The 25371-nt window shown below is 47.0% G+C and overlaps 1 protein-coding gene across 1 annotated transcript; it reads right to left on the reverse strand.

Annotated features, from left to right (window-relative positions):
• Positions 1 to 7855: 7855 nt before the first annotated feature.
• Positions 7856 to 13004, reverse strand: LOC143958886 (rho-related GTP-binding protein RhoG-like). The gene is made up of 2 exons (XM_077467869.1): positions 12838 to 13004; positions 7856 to 9924 (listed from the first exon to the last, which is right to left on the reverse strand). Exon 2 carries the CDS (start codon positions 9894 to 9896, stop codon positions 9330 to 9332), a length of 567 nt encoding a protein of 188 aa, XP_077323995.1. The 5' UTR covers positions 9897 to 9924; positions 12838 to 13004; the 3' UTR covers positions 7856 to 9329.
• Positions 13005 to 25371: the final 12367 nt, after the last annotated feature.

A 25371-nucleotide genomic window follows, 5' to 3' on the forward strand; every position in this document is an offset into this window, starting at 1 on the left:
AGTGACCCGTGTAATGTGAACTGTGATGTATGATTGGCCGGTTCCAGTGACCCGTGTAATGTGAACTGTGATGTATGATTGGCCGGTTCCAATGACCCGTGTAATGTGAACTGTGATGTATGATTGGCCGGTTCCAGTGACCCGTGTAATGTGAACTGTGATGTATGATTTACCGGTTCCAATGATCCGTGTAATGTGAACTGTGATGTATGATTGGCCGGTTCCAATGACCCGTGTAATGTGAACTGTGATGTACGATTGGCCGGTTCCAGTGACCCGTGTAATGTGAACTGTGATGTATGATTGGCCGGTTCCAATGATCTGTGTAATGTGAACTGTGATGTATGATTGGCCGGTTCCAGTGACCCGTGTAATGTGAACTGTGATGTATGATTTACCGGTTCCAATGATCCGTGTAATGTGAACTGTGATGTATGATTGGCCGGTTCCAATGATCTGTGTAATGTGAACTGTGATGTATGATTGGCCGGTTCCAATGACCCGTGTAATGTGAACTGTGATGTATGATTGGCCGGTTCCAGTGACCCGTGTAATGTGAACTGTGATGTATGATTGGCCGGTTCCAATGATCCGTGTAATGTGAACTGTGATGTATGATTGGCCGGTTCCAATGACCCGTGTAATGTGAACTGTGATGTATGATTGGCCGGTTCCAGTGACCCGTGTAATGTGAACTGTGATGTTTGATTGGCCGGTTCCAATGACCCGTGTAATGTGAACTGTGATGTATGATTGGCCGGTTCCAGTGACCCGTGTAATGTGAACTGTGATGTATGATTGGCCGGTTCCAGTGACCCGTGTAATGTGAACTGTGATGTATGATTGGCCGGTTCCAGTGACCCGTGTAATGTGAACTGTGATGTATGATTGGCCGGTTCCAGTGACCCGTGTAATGTGAACTGTGATGTATGATTGGCCGGTTCCAGTGACCCGTGTAATGTGAACTGTGATGTATGATTGGCCGGTTCCAGTGACCCGTGTAATGTGAACTGTGATGTATGATTGGCCGGTTCCAGTGACCCGTGTAATGTGAACTGTGATGTATGATTGGCCGGTTCCAGTGACCCGTGTAATGTGAACTGTGATGTATGATTGGCCGGTTCCAATGACCCGTGTAATGTGAACTGTGATGTATGATTGGCCGGTTCCAGTGACCCGTGTAATGTGAACTGTGATGTATGATTTACCGGTTCCAATGATCCGTGTAATGTGAACTGTGATGTATGATTGGCCGGTTCCAGTGACCCGTGTAATGTGAACTGTGATGTATGATTGGCCGGTTCCAATGATCTGTGTAATGTGAACTGTGATGTATGATTGGCCGGTTCCAGTGACCCGTGTAATGTGAACTGTGATGTATGATTTACCGGTTCCAATGATCCGTGTAATGTGAACTGTGATGTATGATTGGCCGGTTCCAATGATCTGTGTAATGTGAACTGTGATGTATGATTGGCCGGTTCCAATGACCCGTGTAATGTGAACTGTGATGTATGATTGGCCGGTTCCAGTGACCCGTGTAATGTGAACTGTGATGTATGATTGGCCGGTTCCAATGATCCGTGTAATGTGAACTGTGATGTATGATTGGCCGGTTCCAATGACCCGTGTAATGTGAACTGTGATGTATGATTGGCCGGTTCCAGTGACCCGTGTAATGTGAACTGTGATGTATGATTGGCCGGTTCCAGTGACCCGTGTAATGTGAACTGTGATGTATGATTGGCCGGTTCCAGTGACCCGTGTAATGTGAACTGTGATGTATGATTGGCCGGTTCCAGTGACCCGTGTAATGTGAACTGTGATGTATGATTGGCCGGTTCCAGTGACCCGTGTAATGTGAACTGTGATGTATGATTGGCCGGTTCCAGTGACCCGTGTAATGTGAACTGTGATGTATGATTGGCCGGTTCCAGTGACCCGTGTAATGTGAACTGTGATGTATGATTGGCCGGTTCCAGTGACCCGTGTAATGTGAACTGTGATGTATGATTGGCCGGTTCCAGTGACCCGTGTAATGTGAACTGTGATGTATGATTGGCCGGTTCCAATGACCCATGTAATGTGAACTGTGATGTATGATTGGCCGGTTCCAGTGACCCGTGTAATGTGAACTGTGATGTATGATTGGCCGGTTCCAGTGACCCGTGTAATGTGAACTGTGATGTATGATTGGCCGGTTCCAGTGACCCGTGTAATGTGAACTGTGATGTATGATTGGCCGGTTCCAATGACCCGTGTAATGTGAACTGTGATGTATGATTGGCCGGTTCCAGTGACCCGTGTAATGTGAACTGTGATGTATGATTTACCGGTTCCAATGATCCGTGTAATGTGAACTGTGATGTATGATTGGCCGGTTCCAGTGACCCGTGTAATGTGAACTGTGATGTATGATTGGCCGGTTCCAATGACCCGTGTAATGTGAACTGTGATGTATGATTTACCGGTTCCAATGATCCGTGTAATGTGAACTGTGATGTATGATTGGCCGGTTCCAGTGACCCGTGTAATGTGAACTGTGGTGTATGATTGGCCGGTTCCAATGACCCGTGTAATGTGAACTGTGATGTATGATTGGCCGGTTCCAGTGACCCGTGTAATGTGAACTGTGATGTATGATTGGCCGGTTCCAGTGACCCGTGTAATCTGAACTGTGATGTATGATTGGCCGGTTCCAATGACCCGTGTAATGTGAACTGTGATGTATGATTGGCCGGTTCCAGTGACCCGTGTAATGTGAACTGTGATGTATGATTGGCCGGTTCCAATGACCCGTGTAATGTGAACTGTGATGTATGATTGGCCGGTTCCAGTGACCCGTGTAATCTGAACTGTGATGTATGATTGGCCGGTTCCAGTGACCCGTGTAATGTGAACTGTGATGTATGATTTACCGGTTCCAATGATCCATGTAATGTGAACTGTGATGTATGATTGGCCGGTTCCAATGACCCGTGTAATGTGAACTGTGATGTATGATTGGCCGGTTCCAATGACCCGTGTAATGTGAACTGTGATGTATGATTGGCCGGTTCCAATGATCCATGTAATCTGAACTGTGATGTATGATTGGCCGGTTCCAATGACCCGTGTAATGTGAACTGTGATGTATGATTGGCCGGTTCCAATGACCCGTGTAATGTGAACTGTGATGTATGATTGGCCGGTTCCAATGACCCGTGTAATGTGAACTGTGATGTATGATTGGCCGGTTCCAGTGACCCGTGTAATGTGAACTCTGATGTACGATTGGCCGGTTCCAGTGACCCGTGTAATGTGAACTGTGATGTATGATTGGCCGGTTCCAATGATCTGTGTAATGTGAACTGTGATGTATGATTGGCCGGTTCCAATGATCTGTGTAATGTGAACTGTGATGTTTGATTGGCCGGTTCCAATGACCCGTGTAATGTGAACTGTGATGTATGATTGGCCGGTTCCAGTGACCCGTGTAATGTGAACTGTGATGTATGATTTACCGGTTCCAATGATCCGTGTAATGTGAACTGTGATGTATGATTGGCCGGTTCCAGTGACCCGTGTAATGTGAACTGTGATGTATGATTGGCCGGTTCCAATGACCCGTGTAATGTGAACTGTGATGTATGATTGGCCGGTTCCAGTGATCTGTGTAATGTGAACTGTGATGTTTGATTGGCCGGTTCCAATGACCCGTGTAACGTGAACTGTGATGTATGATTGGCGGGTTCCAATGACCCGTGTAATGTAGGCAGTCAATAAAATGTGTCTTCTTCGGAACCCAACTTATTTTTTTCTTAGAACAAATGTGGTTTATCATTCACTTCACTTTGTTTATTTGTCATATTATTTCATTTCTATGTTGAGGACCTCCAAGGTGTAAATCCGGCACTGTGTGCAGTTCACGTGTATGGAACTGAGTGTTGGAGGACAAGCCTGGGCAAATTCTAGAAAACCAACTACGGCCATGGATTCTTTGGGGGTGGTGTTCAGGAGTATGTGGCGATCGTAGCCCCACATTGGATGGCACACGTGTAAGGGGTAGTGGGGTTGATGATGGACCTGTGCGCAGTTCACGTGGAGTATTGCTGGGCAAGCTCTAGAAAACTAAGCATGGCCATGGTCTTTTAGGGGTGATCTTCAGGGGCATGCAGTGATCATAGCGCCCCATTTGGCACCAAAAGTGTAACGGGTAGTGGGGTTGATGATGGACCTTTCCTCCATGTTTCCCGTTAATTCATTGGGCACCAAGATCTGGGTCACATATGAGGACTAAAAGCCCCCCCACCCCAGGATGCATTCTTTGGGCTATTCCAGGCGGTAACCATCAAGGAGGGGAAATAATTTACAAGGGGGGGGGAGGGTGGGACTTTAAATGCAGCACATGGAAGCAAAACAATAAAAGGGCGAATGTGAAGAAGTTTTATTGATACATCCATCTAGATATACAAAAATACATAATAATAATGCAAATAAATATAAATAAATAAATACGAAATAAAAATGCCAGATAACATACAAATAATGATACATATGATGATAAATCCATTAAAAATACACTACAATTAAGTGCATTTATAATATAAAATAAGCAAGACAATATAAAAATAAATATAAAAATTCATATGATGCAAACAATAAAGCTTTTCCTCATTCGTCTCTAAGGACATGGTATATAACAATACTTTAAAGGTAAAATCCGCAGGACCTATGACCTCACTAAAACTGAAGGGGGAGTAAAAATTCTATATTGACCTAGAGGTCTTAATGCAATTTGGTAAATACATAGAAACCGGTAGCTCTACGCGTTTCGTGACTTAGCCGCCACTCATCAGGAGCGAGCATATATGGGATCTAGGAAAAAAGATTTTTTATATGAAAATAGAAAAATTAATTAAATATATATCAAAAATAAATAAATAAATTATATATATAAATGACTAGAGAAACAAGGTTGGATAGATAATCCCAACCAAAGCTAACTTACTAGAATTCGCTATGTAGCCGATGCGGTAATGGGACTGAAAGAGCGGTCCGGAGAACAGCTCCAACCGGGAGCTGAGGTGGACAAACACCCAGCACCGATATGGGCGATAGCCAGGGTGAGTGACTCGCAGAGACATTCTAAAGGGAGAGAAAGGAATGGGGTGAGAAAAGATAGAAGGGGGAAAGGGAGGGGGGGCAAAGAAAGGGAGAAGGGGTTAAAGAAAACCCAAATAGAAAAATTACACGAATATGTACAAAGATGTAAAAAGAGGAAAGAAAAAAAGGGGGGGGGGAAATGAGGAAAGAAGTGAAGGATATGTGAGTGGTGGGTAAAGCATAATGGTATGCAGAAGGGGGAGTGAGATTGGACCGGAGGTTCCGGTTCCCGGCGCACGGGGCCTTCCCCTCCGTCAAATGGCGTGGCGTTGGTGGACTCCCCTGTGACCGACGTTCTTTCTGGGCTGTTCCCCCCTTTTCCCCCCCCCCTCCCCCGGGTGTACCTGGCAGGCAGGGCGTTCCTTATGTCCACCTTTACTGGGTTTAGCCAGTATCTGATCTCTTCGGCTTCTTTTCACTGATACCAACATGTTTTACCAGGTAACTTGTTTTCACTCAACACTTAATTTTGAATATTTTAACTCACTGGTTTCTAGTTTCACAATTGTACCAATCTCACTCCCCCTTCTGCATACCATTATGCTTTACCCACCACTCACATATCCTTCACTTCTTTCCTCATTTCCCCCCCCCCTTTTTTTCTTTCCTCTTTTTACATCTTTGTACATATTCGTGTAATTTTTCTATTTGGGTTTTCTTTAACCCCTTCTCCCTTTCTTTGCCCCCCCTCCCTTTCCCCCTTCTATCTTTTCTCACCCCATTCCTTTCTCTCCCTTTAGAATGTCTCTGCGAGTCACTCACCCTGGCTATCGCCCATATCGGTGCTGGGTGTTTGTCCACCTCAGCTCCCGGTTGGAGCTGTTCTCCGGACCGCTCTTTCAGTCCCATTACCGCATCGGCTACATAGCGAATTCTAGTAAGTTAGCTTTGGTTGGGATTATCTATCCAACCTTGTTTCTCTAGTCATTTATATATATAATTTATTTATTTATTTTTGATATATATTTAATTAATTTTTCTATTTTCATATAAAAAATCTTTTTTCCTAGATCCCATATATGCTCGCTCCTGATGAGTGGCGGCTAAGTCACGAAACGCGTAGAGCTACCGGTTTCTATGTATTTACCAAATTGCATTAAGACCTCTAGGTCAATATAGAATTTTTACTCCCCCTTCAGTTTTAGTGAGGTCATAGGTCCTGCGGATTTTACCTTTAAAGTATTGTTATATACCATGTCCTTAGAGACGAATGAGGAAAAGCTTTATTGTTTACATCATATGAATTTTTATATTTATTTTTATATTGTCTTGCTTATTTTATATTATAAATGCACTTAATTGTAGTGTATTTTTAATGGATTTATCATCATATGTATCATTATTTGTATGTTATCTGGCATTTTTATTTCGTATTTATTTATTTATATTTATTTGCATTATTATTATGTATTTTTGTATATCTAGATGGATGTATCAATAAAACTTCTTCACATTCGCCCTTTTATTGTTTTGCTTCCATGTGCTGCATTTAAAGTCCCACCCTCCCCCCCCCCTTGTAAATTATTTCCCCTCCTTGATGGTTAATGTAATTGGGATGGATACTCACGACCTTACCAGGCTGTGTTATCATTTAAAGTCCCTAGGGATGGAATCATTGGGCCCTATCAGACCTTGTTTTCCTTAAAGTCCCTATTTCTTATAAAATGTATTCCAGGCGGTGTTTGGAGTCACACATACTACCACATGGGTAAAACCTCACCGGAAGGCATGCTCACCATTGTCCAGGACCAGGCAGGAGCCATGGTCATGTGAAGAATCAAACATTAAGGCAGTCCCCCAACTCAGAGATGAGCCACTCGTGTGTAGTGTTGTATGCGGAGTTCCTCCAGAAGATGTTGTCCTCCTCCTACACACTTGTACAGGTGTATGTGTTGCATTAGAAGGGACATGTGGAGCCTCTTCCTTCTCCATCAGTCAGCATACCTCTGTCATCTCACTCCCAGTAACAGAATGGGGTCCCTCCGAGCACTTAGCGTTGACCTCATGCCTCCTCTCCCTTCACTCTTGCCTTACGTACCACGTGACCAGGTTATAGGTCTCTATAACCCTGCTGCACTCCTGGTGACCAGTGTAGACGGACAGCTAGGGAGGGAGTCAGAACACCAAACCCCCTTGCTACCAGAGGACCTGTCACCCAACCAGGCACCATGCCAATGACTGGTTGCTGTTTCCTCCTTTGGTTACCCACTGCAACTTCTCCTCTTAGACTCACTGGCTTATCTTGTATTGCAGTGATACTCATAAACCCCAATGTCTTATTTCAGACCCGGGTTCCTTAGAGAGACACCAGGGCACCACATGTACCCCTTGAGTAACTCCACACCTGGCCTTGAGCAGATAGTTATATAGTTATATAGTTAGTCTGGTTGAAAAAGGACACAAGTCCATCAAGTTCAACCAATATTGGTGAATTGTGTCAAACAAGAACCTTTACCTTTACATAATAATTCAAAGGTGGTCGGTGGATGTGAAGAACTTCTCAGTAAGGACAATATGGACCAGAAACTGTGCAATTGTAAAATATGTCCGGTCTTCTGTTCTTACCTTGAACTTGGCGAAGACCTCAGCACCACTGACACCTCGGGTAAGTACGTCCATAGCCACTGACACCTCGGGTGTGCATGTCAATAGGTAGAGATTAATGATTTGTGATAATACTTAGGATCACCCGGAAATGAGACTCGAGACGTTGTGGAAAAGTAACAAAGTATATTATCAAGTAATGTTCAGACAAGCAGAGTATAACAACGAGGATTTCCTCATATCTTACACTATAATAAGGCTTCACTTGAGATGGTTAGAGTGCTACCTTAAGTTCTAACCAAACCGGAATAAGCTGTAGTTGTCTTTAATAAATGAGCAGCATAGGGCAACAGCAGGACGGTACTAATGTCGATAAGGGCTAAGGACACTTGAGGTGAGGAAGCTAGGCCTCGGCCTTCTGAAAATAGAGAAATATGAATATGCTGTAAATTGCGCTCGTAGCAGGTCTTTTGTTTACAGTCTTTAAGGTTAGTCTTCTGCTGGCTAAGTTGGGGCCCTTGAAAATGTTGACGCACTTGTTGAAGGAGGGGTTTCCTGCAAATAGTGAGCCAGCTTTAGAGACAATGGTCTCCTTGGAGCACTGGCGAGAGTGCGGCCAGACAAGGGTTAATACTCTAAAATATGATGAAGGTTATTTATTATATATTCTGACCAGCAGACATATATATATATATATAGGCTGTTGGTAAGTGATTGGTAGCTGGTTCTGCTCTTTTAGTTCTTTGATGGCATCCAGGTTGGTTCTAAGATCCTTCTTGGTGCCCACCAGGAGGATGGGAACATTAGGACAATGATGGACCACTTCAGGATACCACTTGTGCTTTACGTTCTCTCAAGATGATGGACTGGCAAGGGTTAATACTCTAAAATATGATGAAGGTTATTTATTATATATTCTGAGCAGCAGCCATATATATATATTGTGCCCAACACCGCAACAGACAAAACCATTGAAGATATTGCTGGAGGTCGGACATTTTCGTCTTCATCTGGGGGTTTCTTTGGTCTAATGAACATTTTACAGAAGGAACACATAGAAGAGTCTGTAATATTGGTCTTTGAGGTCTACATAGGTTGTGGTTCTTCAGGACAAAGTCACGTGATCTGAGACCAGCACAAGGAGCTGTAAATTGCGCTCGTAGCAGGTCCTTTGTTTACAGTCTTTAAGGTTAGTCTTCTGCTGGCTAAGTTGGGGCCCTTGAAAATGTTGACGCACTTGTTGAAGGAGGGGGTTTCCTGCAAATAGTGAGCCAGCTTTAGAGACAATGGACTCCTTGGAGTACTGGCGAGAGTGCGGCCAGACAAGGGTTAATAGTCTAAAATATGATGAAGGTTATTTATTATATATTCTGAGTAGCAGCCATATATATATATATATTGTGCCCAACACCGCAACAGACAAAACCATTGAAGATATTGCTGGAGGTCGGACATTTTCATCTTCATCTGGGGTTTCTTTGGTCTAATGAACATTTTACATAAGGAACACATAGAGGAGTCTGCAATATTGGTCTTTGAGGTCTACGTAGGTTGTGGTTCTTCAGGACAAAGTCACGTGATCTGAGACCAGCACGAGGAGGTCCCAGTGAGCAGATCGTCATCTTGGAGGCATCTTCTTTTCACAGTAAGACACATGGACTCTTTTTTACTGGGTTGAGAACGGCTCTCACTGACTCTGAGAAAACGTCTTGGACGCCATCTTGGTTCAGCGCTGAGCACTCCATGTATTTCACTGCGTGAATTTGCTTGGACAGGCTGACCCCTTGTTGGTAAGTGATTGGTAGCTGGTTCTGCTCTTTTAGTTCTTTGATGACATCCAGGTTGGTTCTAAGATCCTTCTTGGTGCCCACCAGGAGGATGGGAACGTTAGGACAATGATGGACCACTTCAGGGTACCACTTGTTCTTGACGTTCTCATAAGATGGAGGACTGGCAATGGAGAAGCAGATGATGAAGACGTTGGTCTGGGGGTAAGACAATGGTCTTAGTCGGTCATAGTCTTCATTGCCGTGTGTGTCCCACAAGTTTAGGCTCATAGTTCTTCCATCCACTGTAATGGGGCCAGTGTAGTCATCAAGCACGCTTGGGTAGAACTCATCAGGGAAGGTATTGGTTTGGTAACGCATTAGAAGACAAGTTTTCCCCACAGCCCCGTCCCCGACTACCACACACTTAATGCTCTGCATGGTCTCTGTTGTGTCCAATCTCAGAAACCTGGGAAAGAAACCAAAGAATGAAGTCAGCTGTACGAAACTTCAACATCCAACAAATCTGTCAAGGAAGAGTCTACCCAAAACCAGTTCTTCATTTAGGGATGGACAACCAACTGGCTTCCTTATGATCGGGGGGCACCAGCAGTAAGATCCCCGTGTATTGGATTGCATGGAGACTGTACTGTGCGCCCTCATAAAGTGCAGAGCAAACTGTTGGCACCAAACAAAACCCATATAATAATTTTACTAATCTCCCTGAAATACTTCCTCTAGTAGAAGGAGAACCCCAAATCTTCACAGAGAGGAGCAGGTCCCACCACAATGGATTAGCTTATAGCTGGGAGATCAGAGATCAGAGTACAAGACTTCCCCCCCCCCAGTCTGCAAACCCCCAAAACCAGGGCGGGGGAGGGGGTCACCCATGGCAGGTCCAGGGAACCCTCCCATGTTAAGGGCATGTGGTCTGGGATCGCTCCAGGGGGGGAGGGGTGTCAGCGTTACCAACCTGCTTAAGTGAAATTTACTGACAGAGACAACATTTTCTACTGACACAAAAAGTACATCAAATGTCAGTTTTCAGTGCAAATATCATCAGAGTCCATCCTCGGCCTCTCTGACATTTTTTACTGCACCCCCCACATCAGAGAGGCTGGATCCGGCCCTGGTGTACGGGGTAACTCTGTGGACTCTGATTTAAAGGGGAATACTGGGGACTCCATTGTTTGTATGTGGGGGAGGGGGGGAGTCGGGACTCTGGTGACCATAAGTAGAGACCACCCTCTGCAGAGTGAATGCACTCAGGTAAAGAGGGGGGTACTAATATGTAAGGGACTTTTATTCCTGTGACCCCCCCCCCTTACATCAGTGACCCCCTCCCCCACAGAGACTGGTGAGGCACTTCTTGATGCAAATGCTCCTACTTTACCTGTGCAGGGGGTGTGTCCTTTGCAGGGGTGTGTCCTGTACCGGGCGTGTGTCCTGTGCAGGGGTGTGTCCTGTGCAAGGGGTGTGTCCTGTGCAGAGTGTGTGTCCTGTGCAGGGGGTGTGTCCTGTGCAGGGGTGTGTCCTGTACAGGGGGTGTGTCCTGTGCAGGGTGTGTGTCCTGTGCAGGGGTGTGTCCTGTGCAGGGTGTGTGTCCTGTGCAGAGTGTGTGTCCTGTACAGGGGGTGTGTCCTGTGCAAGGGGTGTGTCCTGTACAGGGGGTGTGTCCTGTGCAGGGTGTGTGTCCTGTGCAGGGGGTGTGTCCTGTGCAGGGGTGTGTCCTGTGCAAGGGGTGTGTCCTGTGCAGAGTGTGTGTCCTGTGCAGGGGGTGTGTCCTGTGCAGGGGGTGTGTCCTGTGCAGGGGTGTGTCCTGTACAGGGGGTGTGTCCTGTGCAGGGTGTGTGTTCTATGCAGGGGGTGTGTCCTGTGCAGGGCTGTGTCCTGTACAGGGGGTGTGCCCTGTGCAGGGGTGTATCCTGTGAAGGGGGTGTGTTCTGTGAAGGGGGTGTGTCCTGTGAAGGGGGTGTGTCTTGTCCTGATATTTACAAAGAAAAAATGATAGTTTCAATGTTTATGACATTCATTGCCGGAACACCGACCCCTCCAAGGGTCCCCCAAACACTTAGCAGACCCAGGATAAGGACCCCCCAAGACTGGCATCCCCCAGGATAAGGACCCCCCAAGATTAGGACCCCCAGGAGTAGGATGTCCCCAGGATTAGGATGCCCCCAGTATAAAGACCCCCCAGGAAAAGGACCCCCAGGAGTAGGATGCCCCCAGGGATTAGGAGCATGCAGGATTAGGATGGCCCCAGGATTATGATGCCCCCAGGATAAGGACCCCCCAGGATTAGGTCCCCCAGGATTAGGATGCCCCTAAAATTAGGACCCTCAGGAGTAGGATGTCCCCAGGATAAGCAGCCCCCCAGGAAAAGGACCCCCAGGAGTAGGAGTCCCCAGAATAAGGATGCCCCCAGGAGTAGGACTCCCCAGAATAAGGATGCCCCCAGGATAAGGACCTCCCAAGATAAGGACCCCCCAGGATTAGGACCCCCCAGGATTACGATGCTCCCAGTATAAGGACCCCCAAGATAAGGACCCCCAAGGATTAGGACCCTCCAGGATTAGGATGCCCCCAGGATTAGGACCCCCATATATTAGGATGCCCTCAGGACTAGGATGCCCCCAGGATTAGGACCCCCCAGGATTAGCACCCCCCAGGATTAGGACACACCCAGACATGTTATTGAAAGGAATAAGCATACAACAGGTATAGGTCACGGGGGGGGGGGGGAAGAGAGGAGGATGGGATTTATAAGAGGTGAGGGGGGAGAGAACTAGGGGGACTCCTCACATTCCCTAGACATGTGCATATCACTTCGTTCCGAATCAAAATTCAGACAAATTTTTCATTATTCGGAAATTCGAAAGCATCCCAATTACCGGATTACAATAGTAACGAATTTAAACAAATCCGAAATAACGTTTGAGAATAAACAAAAACAGACGAAATTTTAATCGAATCAAATTGGAAAACAAATTCGAATTGAATTAGAAAAAAAATAGAAATAGATTTTTTTTTAAAAGAATACATAGAATATAAAATAATAAAGCAATACAATAAAAATAAAGAAAAATATTAAAGAATAGAATATAATTCAATAGAATGTAATAAAATAAAATAGAATCTGTCCGTCTTGTGAAATTCGAATTTTGAATAGTATAGTCTTTTCTAATTCGGTCGATTTTTTTTTTTTTTTTTAATGTGGTCCATTTTTTTAAAATTCTGTCAAATTTTTTTCTAATAGGAAACAAAATAAACCTGAAAATGAATGTAACAAATTTATCTAAATGAATTTAGTTAAATAACAAATTGAAAAAAGCTAAATAGTTTTCCTCCTGCACATGTCTAGTATTATAATAAATCCTCTTACCTCGGAAGCTCCCCTCCTGTCCTGTGTGTCCCCCCATCCTTCTCATGGCGTTGATCTGAGGGAAGCACTTAGACAGGGTTGGGGGTTGGGGGTGACGTCACAACAAGGGGGTGCGAGGCTGAGCTGGATCCACCAAGGAGCATTTACTGGATATGTTCTCTTGGTGATTATGATGCAAGAGGAAGTAGGCGGGGCCATGTGGGATGACATCATCCGTACATTGGGAAATCACCCGTCCAAAGTCTGAGAGATTCAGGCATGATCAGGAAATAAGGAAGGGAGGGGGGAGGGGGGTGCAACCTGACAGCCAGTATTAGGTGGGGAGGGGGGCAGACAAGTCATACAAATTGATCGGCATGTCAGAGAGCTGCAGTAAAAAAGAAAAAAAAAGGGGGGGGGGGGTGTGAAATGCGATCAAAAAGAAAAAAAATAACAAAATTGAAAAGAAAAAATGTTGTCACCAGTCAGTGTCCCCGATCCCCGCCGTGCCCGACAGGGTGTAAAAAAATTGTGGAAAAAACACAATTTTTGGAATTTCTTTATGAAGCGCTGACCCCCGAAGGAGCGGCTGGTTTTATTGGGCTCACCGTTACCTTCCTGACCTCGTGTGCCTCTAGGGGGTTCCCGAAGGTTAATGGCCCAAAGGATTGTAGAAACACCGGATCCAATTCAAGGATTTTTATTTGCAAAAAAGGAGTAGACAGAACACCGTCTCTCAGTGAAGGGTGGAGGGTTGGGTGGGAAGTTCAGGTACTCTTGGAACGCCATGGTTCTTACTAAATACGTTGGACAGTGGACTTTCCACAAAGGTGGGATTTGGAGGGTGTGATATACCCCTGTACTCAAGAGGACTATGTCCACTGCACCATCCAAGGTCCCTCCACCCACCCAGTCACTTGTGTAGATATCAGTGTAAGGTTCAAACATAGAGAAGCATTGTGTACAATCCAGGGGGGCGCTGTACATAGAGAAGGGTATATGTGAGGGTACATTTGGGGTATATTTGTGGTATATTTGAGGGTATATTAGGGGTATATTTGAGGGTATATTTGGGGCATATTTGTGGTATATTTCTGGGTATATTTGGGGTATACTTGAGGGTATATTTGGGTATATTTGAGGGTATATTTGGGGGTATATTTGAGGGTATATTTGCGGTATATTTGGGGTATATTTGAGGGTATATTTGGGCGTATATTTGGGGTATATTTGAGAGTATATTTGGGGTATATTTTGTATATTTGAGGTATATTTGAGGGTATATTTGAGGGTATATTTGGGGGTATATTTGGGGTATATTTTTGATATATTTGAGAGTATATTTGGGGTATATTTGGGGTATATTTGTGGTATATTTGAGGGTATATTTGGGATATATTTGAGGATATATTTGAGGGTATATTTGAGGGTATATTTGGGGTATATTTGAGGGTATATTTGGGGGTATATTTGGGGGTATATTTTGGGTATATTTGAGGGTATATTTGGGGGTACATATTTGGGTATATTTGGGGTATATTTGAGGGTATATTTTTGGTATATTTGGGGGTATATTTGAGGGTATATTTGGGGGTATATTTGAGGGTATATTTGGGGTATATTTGAGGGTATATTTGGGGTATATTTTTGGTATATTTGGGAGTATATTTGGGGGTATATTTGAGGGTATATTTGGGGATATATTTGGGGGTATATTTGGGGATATATTTGGGGTATATTTGGGGTATATTTGAGGGTATATTTGGGGATATATTTGGGGTATATATGGGGTATATTTGAGGGTATATTTGGGGTATATTTGGGGTATATTTTTGATATATTTGAGAGTATATTTGGGGTATATTTGGGGTATATTTGTGGTATATTTGGGGGTATATTTGGGGGTATATTTGAGGGTATATTTGGGGTATATTTGAGGGTATATTTGGGGGTATATTTGGGGGTATATTTTGGGTATATTTGAGGGTATATTTGGGGGTATATTTGGGGTATATTTGAGGGTATATATTTGGGTATATTTGGGGTATATTTGAGGGTATATTTGGGGGTATATTTGAGGGTATATTTGGGGTATATTTGAGGGTATATTTGAGGGTATATTTGGGGGTATATTTGAGGGTATATTTGGGGTATATTTGAGGGTATATTTGGGGGGTATATTTGGGGTATATTTGAGAGTATATTTGGGGTATATTTTTGGTATATTTGGGGGTATATTTGGGGTATATTTGAGGGTATATTTGGGGATATATTTGGGGTATATTTGGGGTTTATTTTTGTTATATTTGAGGTATATTTGGGGGTATATTTGGGGTATATTTTTGATATATTTGAAGTATATTTGGGGGTATAATTTGGGTATATTTGAGATTATATTTGGGGTATATTTGAGAGTATATTTGGAGTATATTTTTGGTATATTTGGGGTATATTTGAGGGTATATTTGGGGTATATTTGAGGGTATATTTGGGGGTATATTTGAGAGTATATTTGGGGTATATTTTTGATATATTTGAGAGTATATTTGGGGTATATTTGGGGTATATCTTTGGTATATTTGAAGTATATTTGGGGGTATATTTGGGGTATATTTGAGGGTATATTTGGGGGTATATTTTTGGTATATTTGGGGGTATATTTGGGGTATATTTGAGGGTATATTTGGGGTATATTTGGGGATATATTTGGGGTATATTTTTGTTATATTTGAGAGTATATTTGTGGTATATTTGAGGGTATATTTGGGGGTATATTTGGGGTATATTTGAGGGTATATTTGGGGTATATTTGGGGTATATTTGGGGTATATTTTTGATATATTTGAGAGTATATTTGTGGTATATTTGAGGGTATATTTGGGGGTATATTTGGGGTATATTTGTGGTATATTTGAGGGTATATTTGGGGGTATATTTGAGGGTATATTTGGGGTATATTTGAGGGTATATTTGGGGGTATATTTGGGGTATATTTGAGAGTATATTTGGGGTATATTTGAGGGTATATTTGGGGATATATTTGGGGTATATTTTTGTTATATTTGAGAGTATATTTGCGGTATATTTGGGGTATATCTTTGGTATATTTGAAGTATATTTGGGGGTATATTTTGGGTATATTTGAGATTATATTTGGGGTATATTTGAGAGTATATTTGGGGTATATTTTTGGTATATTTGGGGTATATTTGAGGGTATATTTGGGGTATATTTGGGGGTATATTTGGGGGTATATTTGAGGTATATTTTTTATATATTTTAGAGTATATTTGTGGTATATTTGAGGGTATATATGGGGTATATTTTGGGTATATTTGGGGTATATTTTGGGTATATTTGGGGTATATATGGGGTATTTGGGGGGTATATTTGGGGTATATATGGGGTATATTTGAGGTATATTTGAGGGTATATTTGTGGTACATTTGGGGGTATATTTGAGGGTATATTTGGGGTATATTTGGGGTATATTTTGGCTATATTTGGGGGTGTGTGTGGCATTGGGAGGGGCATGAATGCTGGATGCCCCTGGAGAAGGGTCGCCCTCCGTTGGCACTCCCTCTTGACATTCTGGGTGTCCTCGGGATGTCCTGTTCCGAGTGGGAGAGTAAAGACACACCCCATGGGGGGTAATATGGGCTGATGGGGAGGGTAACAATAGGCAGTTGTGGAGTTGGAAGCCTCACCCGGGAGGACCTCCAGGTGGAGACTCAGCTCCAGGATCATAGAGCCTCAGGGCTCCGATATCCATTGGGAGTCCTTCCCAGGAGACTCTTCGGGGGTTGGGTGAAGGTCCTGTGGCTGGAATTGGCTCCGTTGTCCTCGGAAGTTCCCGGCAATCCGTCTCCATTGAGGGCTACTGGGGACCCGACTATAGACTGGCATAAGACCACCTCGCAGTGGGGCAATGGGTGAAGGAGAGACCGGCATCTCAGACAGGTGGGGCAGATGACTGGTGCCCGCCTGGCATTGGGCAAACCCCGCTGAGGAAATGAACTGAACTCCGGGGTCTTGGCTGTCCAGACATGATGACTCGCAGCACGTGGAAGACCCGAGCCACGTTCTGGATTTCATTGCTATATACTCCCCCTTTTCTCTTCTCCACCAATCAGAGGAGGGCATCGTGGTCAGGAGCCGAGGTAGGTATGTGCGGTCAGTGTTGGATTTATAAAGGGGGGGAGGGGCAATGGCACTGGGCCCCTCTGGCCCCTCTGGCCCCTCTGGCCCCTCTGGCTCCTCTGGCCCCTCTGGCCCCTCTGGCTCCTCTGGCTCCTCTGGCTCCTCTGGCCCCTCTGGCGGAGGAAATTGTCCAGTGTGCTGCACTCCGGTCACGTCTCTCTCCATCTCAGCAGGCAGCTTTATGACATGATGAAGGGCTCGCCGATCGCTTTTCAGGAGGTGGTGTGGCTCTTATGTAGGAAGGTCTCCGGCCTCCTTTGGTCTAATGAGAACTTTCCGGGCCAAAGACAGCTGATGCCCTTCTGTATGTGGGGGGTTGGGAGGCATGGTGGGTGCAAGGTGGGCAACGTTATTGGGCTCCAGACACTTCTTGGATGTAACAGTAACAGTCCTTTTTATATTTTGGGGGGAAAGCGGGTTAGGGCCAGGACACCCTTAAGTAGCTGTAGATTGAATTGGAAGACTCCGGGGACTTCAATAGGAGGACAGCCGTCCAGGGAAATGCCCCAGCGAGGGGCCACATCTGCACACGCAGGAATGCCGTCTCCCATGCCTGAGTCTTTAACAGTCAAACATATCAGTTCCTTCAGCTTCACTACAACTGTCTCTTGTAGTTCTTCAACACTGAGCTCCCGATCCCTCCGATTCACTCACTCCGAATCCCTGGAGCTCCTCCAATCTTCACGGAGATATCTCCCCACCCCCGATCTCTGCTGGGGCCCTAGCTTGGCACTCCAGACACTTCTCAAGCTTCGCCCCCCGCTGGCCGGCTCGGTCCCCGGCTTGGCACACAAGGCTGCTCTGCAAGTGTCACCTCCGCTGGTCGGGTCCCTGACTTCATCACCGCCTGAAAATTCCTGATTAAGGATGAGCTGAACACCCCCCTGTCCGGTTCGCACCAGAACCTGAGAACAGACCGGAACTTCCTGTGAACTTTAAAACCTGTTAAAGTCTATGGGACTCGAACCTTCACAATCTAAAGTGCTCATTTTAAAGGCTAATATGCAAGTTATTGTCCTAAAAAGTGTTTGGGGACCCGGGTCCTGCCCCAGAGGAGTGTTTGGGGACTCAGTTCCTGCTCCAGGGGAGTGTTTGGGGACTCAGTTCCTGCTCCAGGGGAGTGTTTGGGGACCCGGCTCCTGCCCCAGGGGAGTGTTTGGGGACCCAGCTCCTACCCCAGGGGAGTGTTTGGGGACCCAGCTCCTGCCCCAGGGGAGTGTTTGGGGACCCGGCTCCTGCCCCAGAGGAGTGTTTGGGGACTCAGTTCCTGCTCCAGGGGAGTGTTTGGGGACCCAGCTCCTGCCCCAGGGGAGTGTTTGGGGACCCGGCTCCTGCCCCAGGGGAGTGTTTGGGGACCCAGCTCCTGCCCCTGGGGAGTGTTTGGGGACCCAGCTCCTGCCCCTGGGGAGTGTTTGGGGACCCAGCTCCTGCCCCAGGGGAGTGTTTGGGGACCCAGCTCCTACCCCAGGGGAGTGTTTGGGGACCCAGCTCCTGCCCCAGGGGAGTGTTTGGGGACCCGGCTCCTGCCCCAGCTGAGTGTTTGGGGACCCAGCTCCTGCCCCTGGGGAGTGTTTGGGGACCCGGCTCCTGCCCCAGGGGAGTGTTTGGGGACCCAGCTCCTGCCCCAGGGGAGTGTTTGGGGACCCGGCTCCTGCCCCAGGGGAGTGTTTGGGGACCCAGCTCCTGCCCCTGGGGAGTGTTTGGGGACCCGGCTCCTGCCCCAGGGGAGTGTTTGGGGACCCAGCTCCTACCCCAGGGGAGTGTTTGGGGACCCAGCTCCTGCCCCTGGGGAGTGTTTGGGGACCCAGCTCCTGCCCCTGGGGAGTGTTTGGGGACCCAGCTCCTGCCCCAGGGGAGTGTTTGGGGACCCAGCTCCTACCCCAGGGGAGTGTTTGGGGACCCAGCTCCTGCCCCAGGGGAGTGTTTGGGGACCCGGCTCCTGCCCCAGCTGAGTGTTTGGGGACCCAGCTCCTGCCCCAGGGGAGTGTTTGGGGACCCAGCTCCTGCCCCAGGGGAGTGTTTGGGGACCCGGGTCCTGCCCCAGGGGAGTGTTTGGGGACCCGGGTCCTGCCCCAGGGGAGTGTTTGGGGACCCGGGTCCTGCCCCAGGGGAGTGTTTGGGGACCCGGGTCCTGCCCCAGGGGAGTGTTTGGGGACCCGGGTCCTGCCCCGGGGGAGTGTTTGGGGACCCAGCTCCTGCCCCAGGGGAGTGTTTGGGGACCCGGGTCCTGCCCCAGGGGAGTGTTTGGGGACCCAGCTCCTGCCCCAGGAGACATGTATCAATGCAAAAAAAGTTTTAAAAACTGCAGTTTTTTCGGGAGCAGTGATTTTAATAATGATTATAGTGAAACAATAAAAGTGTAATATTCCTTTAAATTTCGTACCTGGGGGGTATCTATAGTATGCCTGTGAAGGGGCGCATGTTTCTGGTGCTTAGAACTGTCCCTGCACAAAGTGTCATTTCTGCAGGAAAAAAGGTCATTTTAACCACTACAATACAGGGCACTTTCACCCCCTTCCTTCCCAGCCCAATTTTCAGCTTTCAGCGCTCTAGCGCTTTCAGTGACAATTGCGCGGTCGTGCTACACTGTACCCAAATGAAATTTTTATCATTTTGTTCGCACAAATAAAGCTTTATTTTGGTGTTATTTATTCACGACTCCGTTTTTTATTTTTTGCGATATAAGCACAAAAAAGCGGAAATTTGGAAAAAAAAACAATATTTTCTTTTTTCTATTTTAAAAGAAATCCAATAAAATCAAATTTTGTCATAAATTTAAGCCAAAATGTATTCTTCTACATGTTTTTGGTAAAAAAAATTCTGTTAAGTGTATAATAATTGGTTTGTGTGATCACGGACATATGTACGCAAATGATCATGTACATATGTGTGCAGGTGATCACGTACATATGTGTGCAGATAATCATTGGGACAAGTGATTTTAGTGGGACATATGTGGGGGACATGTTTTTATTATTAGGGACATGTTTTTATTATTTGGGGACATGTATGTTTTGGGGACATGTGTGTTTTGGGGACATATGTGGGGACTGTGTGGTGATTTGTGTGTACACTAGACTGATGATCAGTGAGTAAAAAGCTGTAAAAAACAGCCCATACTCACTGATCATCAGCCGGCTGCAGCGATCTGCTCTCCTCTCCTCAGCGATGACTTCTGTGTGAGGAGAGGAGGAGCCGATTGCCTAGCAACCGGCTGTTTGTTTACATCACATGACGGCCGTGATTGGACACGGCCGTCATGTGATCAGGAGGGCCAATCACAGAGCCCTCCTGCCGATCTGAGATGCGCCGTGTCCGGGTGACACGGGCGCATCGGGATCGCGCTCCTCCTGATGGACGTTCCTGAACATCCTATCAGAAGTAGACGGCTCCCACCCGGCCGTATATGTGCATTGGCCGGGTGGGAAGTGGTAAAATCACTCGCGGCTATAAGGAATTGTCGGCTCCCGTAATACAGAGAACACTCATTGAAAGTCAGTGATAACGCAGGTTTCTGTTACATCAGAGGGGGGGCGGGGTCACCCACACATCATTGGGGAAGCCCGGCTTCCCCCACTAGCGTCAGAGGGGGGGCGGGGTCAGGTGAAGAACACGGTGATTATAGCCATTGGCTGTAATCACATGTAAAAAATTCAACAGGCTGGTTTTACTCAAGTCAATCGATGGATGGGGGCAGGACATGAGTCCCCAAACACTCCCCTGGGGCAGGACCCGAGTCCCCAATGACCCGTGTAATGTGAACTGTGATGTATGATTGGCCGGTTCCAGTGACCCGTGTAATGTGAACTGTGATGTATGATTGGCCGGTTCCAATGACCCGTGTAATGTGAACTGTGATGTATGATTGGCCGGTTCCAATGACCCATGTAATGTGAACTGTGATGTATGATTGGCCGGTTCCAGTGACCCGTGTAATGTGAACTGTGATGTATGATTGGCCGGTTCCAATGACCCATGTAATGTGAACTGTGATGTATGATTGGCTGGTTCCAATGACCCGTGTAATGTGAACTGTGATGTATGATTGGCCGGTTCCAGTGACCCGTGTAATGTGAACTGTGATGTATGATTGGCCGGTTCCAGTGACCCGTGTAATGTGAACTGTGATGTATGATTGGCCGGTTCCAGTGACCTGTGTAATGTGAACTGTGATGTATGATTGGCCGGTTCCAGTGACCCGTGTAATGTGAACTGTGATGTATGATTGGCCGGTTCCAGTGACCCGTGTAATGTGAACTGTGATGTATGATTGGCCGGTTCCAATGACCCGTGTAATGTGAACTGTGATGTATGATTGGCCGGTTCCAGTGACCCGTGTAATGTGAACTGTGATGTATGATTAGCCGGTTCCAATGACCCATGTAATGTGAACTGTGATGTATGATTGGCCGGTTCCAGTGACCCGTGTAATGTGAACTGTGATGTATGATTGGCCGGTTCCAATGACCCGTGTAATGTGAACTGTGATGTATGATTGGCCGGTTCCAGTGACCCGTGTAATGTGAACTGTGATGTATGATTGGCCGGTTCCAGTGACCCGTGTAATGTGAACTGTGATGTATGATGGCCGGTTCCAGTGACCCGTGTAATGTGAACTGTGATGTATGATTGGCCGGTTCCAGTGACCCGTGTAATGTGAACTGTGATGTATGATTGGCCGGTTCCAGTGACCTGTGTAATGTCACTGGAATGTAGTCAGTCATTGGATGCCAGAAGTGTAAGGGGTAGTGGGGTTGATGATGGATGTTTCCTCCATGCTTCCCGTTAACTCATTGGGCACCAAGATCTGGGTCAAATGAGAGGACTACCCCCCCAGGGTGGGTTCTTTGAGCTGCTCCAGGCGGTGTTTGGAGTCACACATACTACCACATGGGTAAAACCTCACCGGAAGGCATGCTCACCGTTGCCCAGGACCAGGCAGGAGCCATGGTCATGTGAAGAATCAAACATTAAGGCAGTCCCCCAACTCAGAGATGAGCCACTCGTGTGTAGTGTTGTATGCGGAGTTCCTCCAGAAGATGTTGTCCTCCTCCTACACACTTGTACAGGTGTATGTGTTGCATTAGAAGGGACATGTGGAGCCTCTTCCTTCTCCATCAGTCAGCATACCTCTGTCATCTCACTCCCAGTAACAGAATGGGGTCCCTCCGAGGACTTAGCGTTGACCTCATGCGTCCTCTCCCTTCACTCTTGCCTTACGTACCACGTGACCAGGTTATAGATCTCTATAACCCTGTTGCACTCCTGGTGACCAGTGTAGACGGACAGCTAGGGAGGGGGTCAGAACACCAAACCCCCTCGCTACCAGAGGACCTGTCACCCAACCAGGCACTATGCCAATGACTGGTTGCTGTTTCCTCCTTTGGTTACCCACTGCAACTTCTCCTCTTAGACTCACTGGCTTATCTTGTATTGCAGTGATACTCATAAACCCCAATGTCTTATTTCAGACCCGGGTTCCTTAGAGAGACACCAGGGCACCACATGTACCCCTTGAGTAACTCCACACCTGGCCTTGAGCAGTAGGAATAATTTTACTGAACTTTTGGCAGATCATGTATACTCCAAATTCGAGTGGCGTGTCATGGCCCATAATTCACTGCGTCATCGCAGTGCATTGCTGGCTGATGATTGGCCAAGCATGCACTATGACCCGTATGCTTTAGCCAATCCCAGCGCGGAAAAAACAGAGAGCTGTAATTGGTCAAAGCCAGGAAGGCTTTGGCCAATTATAGCTGAGGGGGTTTAGTACATTCCCCACACTATATAATGCCACCTGCGTGGCGGCCTTGTGTAGTGTGTTGGAGAGAGATAGACGGAGAGACAGTGTGATTTCATCTAATTTGAAGCTGTTGCAAATACAGTGGGTGTACTGTGCCATCTGCACAGTGTGCACCTAAAGCTACCCCAATTACTGGTGTCCTGCTGATCCTATACCACAGGCAGGCAACTGCAGTAATTACAGTCGGTGTACTTTGTCATCTGCATAGTGTGCGCCTAAAGCTACCCCAATGGCTGGTGCTCTTCAGATCCTATACCACAGGCAGCTGCAGTAATTACAGTCGGTGTACTGTGTCATCTGCACAGTGTGCACTTAAAACTACCCCAATTGTTGGTGTTTCTGCTGATCCTATACCACAGGCAGGCAGCTGCAGTAATTATAGTCGGTGTATTGTGTCATCTGCACAGTGTACGCCTAAAGCTACACCAATTGCTGGTGTTCTCATAGTAATAATACTACAGGCAGGCAGTTGATTCTGCTAACTGCAGTATATCAGTATACATATACGTCCCAGCTTTTTGCAGCTACATCTCTCTGCAGGCCATGTCTGGAAGGCCAACAAGGAGAGGCAGACAGGCACGAGCCGATAAAAGAGGGCAAGCAGGCTCTGTGTCTAGAGACAACAGTGCTGGTCGTGGACACGGTGCATCATCATCAGAACGTGGCCATGGGACACGATTGTCCTTATTTTTGGCAGCTGGACGTGTTGAGCCACAACATACCGAAGACTTGGTAGAGTGGATGACCAAGCCCTCTTCATCCTCCTCATCCTCTCTCACCCAGGCTCAGGGTACTGGTAAAGCAGCTGCCAACGCATCGTCTTCCCTCCTCTCAATGTCATCATCAGTGACTCCTTCCCTAGACCCACCACGTCCTCCTGGGGAGTCTCCTGAACTCTTTGAGCACAGTGTTGGGTACATGCTCCAGGAGGATGCCCAGTGTTTTGTAGGCTCTGATGATGATACTCAGCTAGAGAAAGGCAGTAGCGTGAGCGCAGAGAGAGGGGATGCTCAAGAAGGACAGAAATCTGTCAGTCATGTTCCACAAGCTGCAGCATACTGCCAGGTTTGCTCCAGTGATGAAGAGGGAGGGGATGATGAGGGCACTGACTCCACGTGGGTGCCTGGAAGGAGGGAGGAGGAGGAGGAGGAGGAAGCACATCTCCAACGAGGCAGGATGCCCTCCGGGGGCCAGCTTAGGGGCAGCACACCGACTGAATCACACCGCAGAGCTCCGCCTGTGCAGAGCGCTGCCTCTGCGCGTTATTCTAAAAGTTCTTTGGTGTGGGCCTTTTTTGAGACGAGTGCATCAGATCGCACCGCTGCTATTTGCAACATATGTCTCAAGCGTATCTCGCATGGCCAAAACATCAGCCGCTTGGGCACCACATGCTTGACCAGACATATGTTGACCTGCCATGCAACTCGTTGGCAAGCGTACCTCAAAGACCCACACCAAAGAACAAAGCGGACCTCTCCTTGCTCCTCATCAGCTGGCATCTCCAACCCCACTAGACCTTCAGTCCTCTCTGAAACCTGCTCTGAGAGGAATGAAGGTGTAGAATTAGGTGTGTCATAGACATGTACTTGCGGGGAATCTGCTAGCGGTACACCCACGTCCGATTATAGCAGGCAAATGTCCCTGCCCCAGCTGCTGGACCGGCGGAAGAAGTTCACTCCCAGCCATCCACATGCCCAGCGGTTGAATGCTAGCTTGGCTAAATTGCTAGCACTTCAACTGCTGCCTTTTCAGTTGGTAGACTCGGCCCCCTTCCGTGAGTTTGTACAATGTGCGGTTCCTCAGTGGCAGGTCCCCAAACGCCACTTTTTCTCACGGAAGGCGATTCCGGCTCTCTACCGGCATGTGGAAGGCAATGTCCTTGCCTCGCTGGACAGGGCGGTCAGCGGTAAGGTGCATATTACCGCTGACTCATGGTCCAGCAGGCATGAACAGGGACGATACCTATCTTTCATGGCGCAATGGGTGAATCTTCTGGCAGCTGGGAAGGATGCAGGACAAGGTGCAGTAGTGTTGGAGGTTGTTCCGCCACCACGCCTCCAAAATGCTACTATTGGTTGTGACACACCTCTCTCCTCCACCCCCTCCTCTTCTTCTTCCTCCATGGCCTCTTCCAGTGCTCTGTCCTCAGAACCAGCGGTGCTTCGTAGGCGTTCCAGGGGCTACGCAAGTACGCAGGCAAAACGATGCCATGCCGTGCTTGCGCTGGTTTGTTTGGGGGACAGGAGCCACACTGGGGCGGATGTTTTGTCAGCTCTGCAGGGGCAGGCCGAGAGGTGGTTGACGCCACGCTAGCTTAAGCCAGGAATGGTGGTTTGCGACAATGGCAGCAACCTCCTCTCCGCCCTCCGACAGGGACAACTGACCCATGTGCCCTGTGTGGCTCACGTCCTTAACCTGGTGGTGCAGCGGTTCTTGGGCAGGTACCCGGGCTTACCAGATGTCCTAAGGAAGGCCAGGAAAGTCTGTGTGAATTTCCGCCGATCATTTAATGCCTGTGCTCGGCTGGCTGAGCTCCAAAAGGAGTTGAACCT

This window comes from Lithobates pipiens, unplaced genomic scaffold (assembly GCF_037356315.1).
Source record: "Lithobates pipiens isolate NorthernLeopardFrog02 unplaced genomic scaffold, aLitPip1_a1.2 Scaffold_63, whole genome shotgun sequence".
NCBI lineage: Eukaryota > Metazoa > Chordata > Amphibia > Anura > Ranidae > Lithobates > Lithobates pipiens.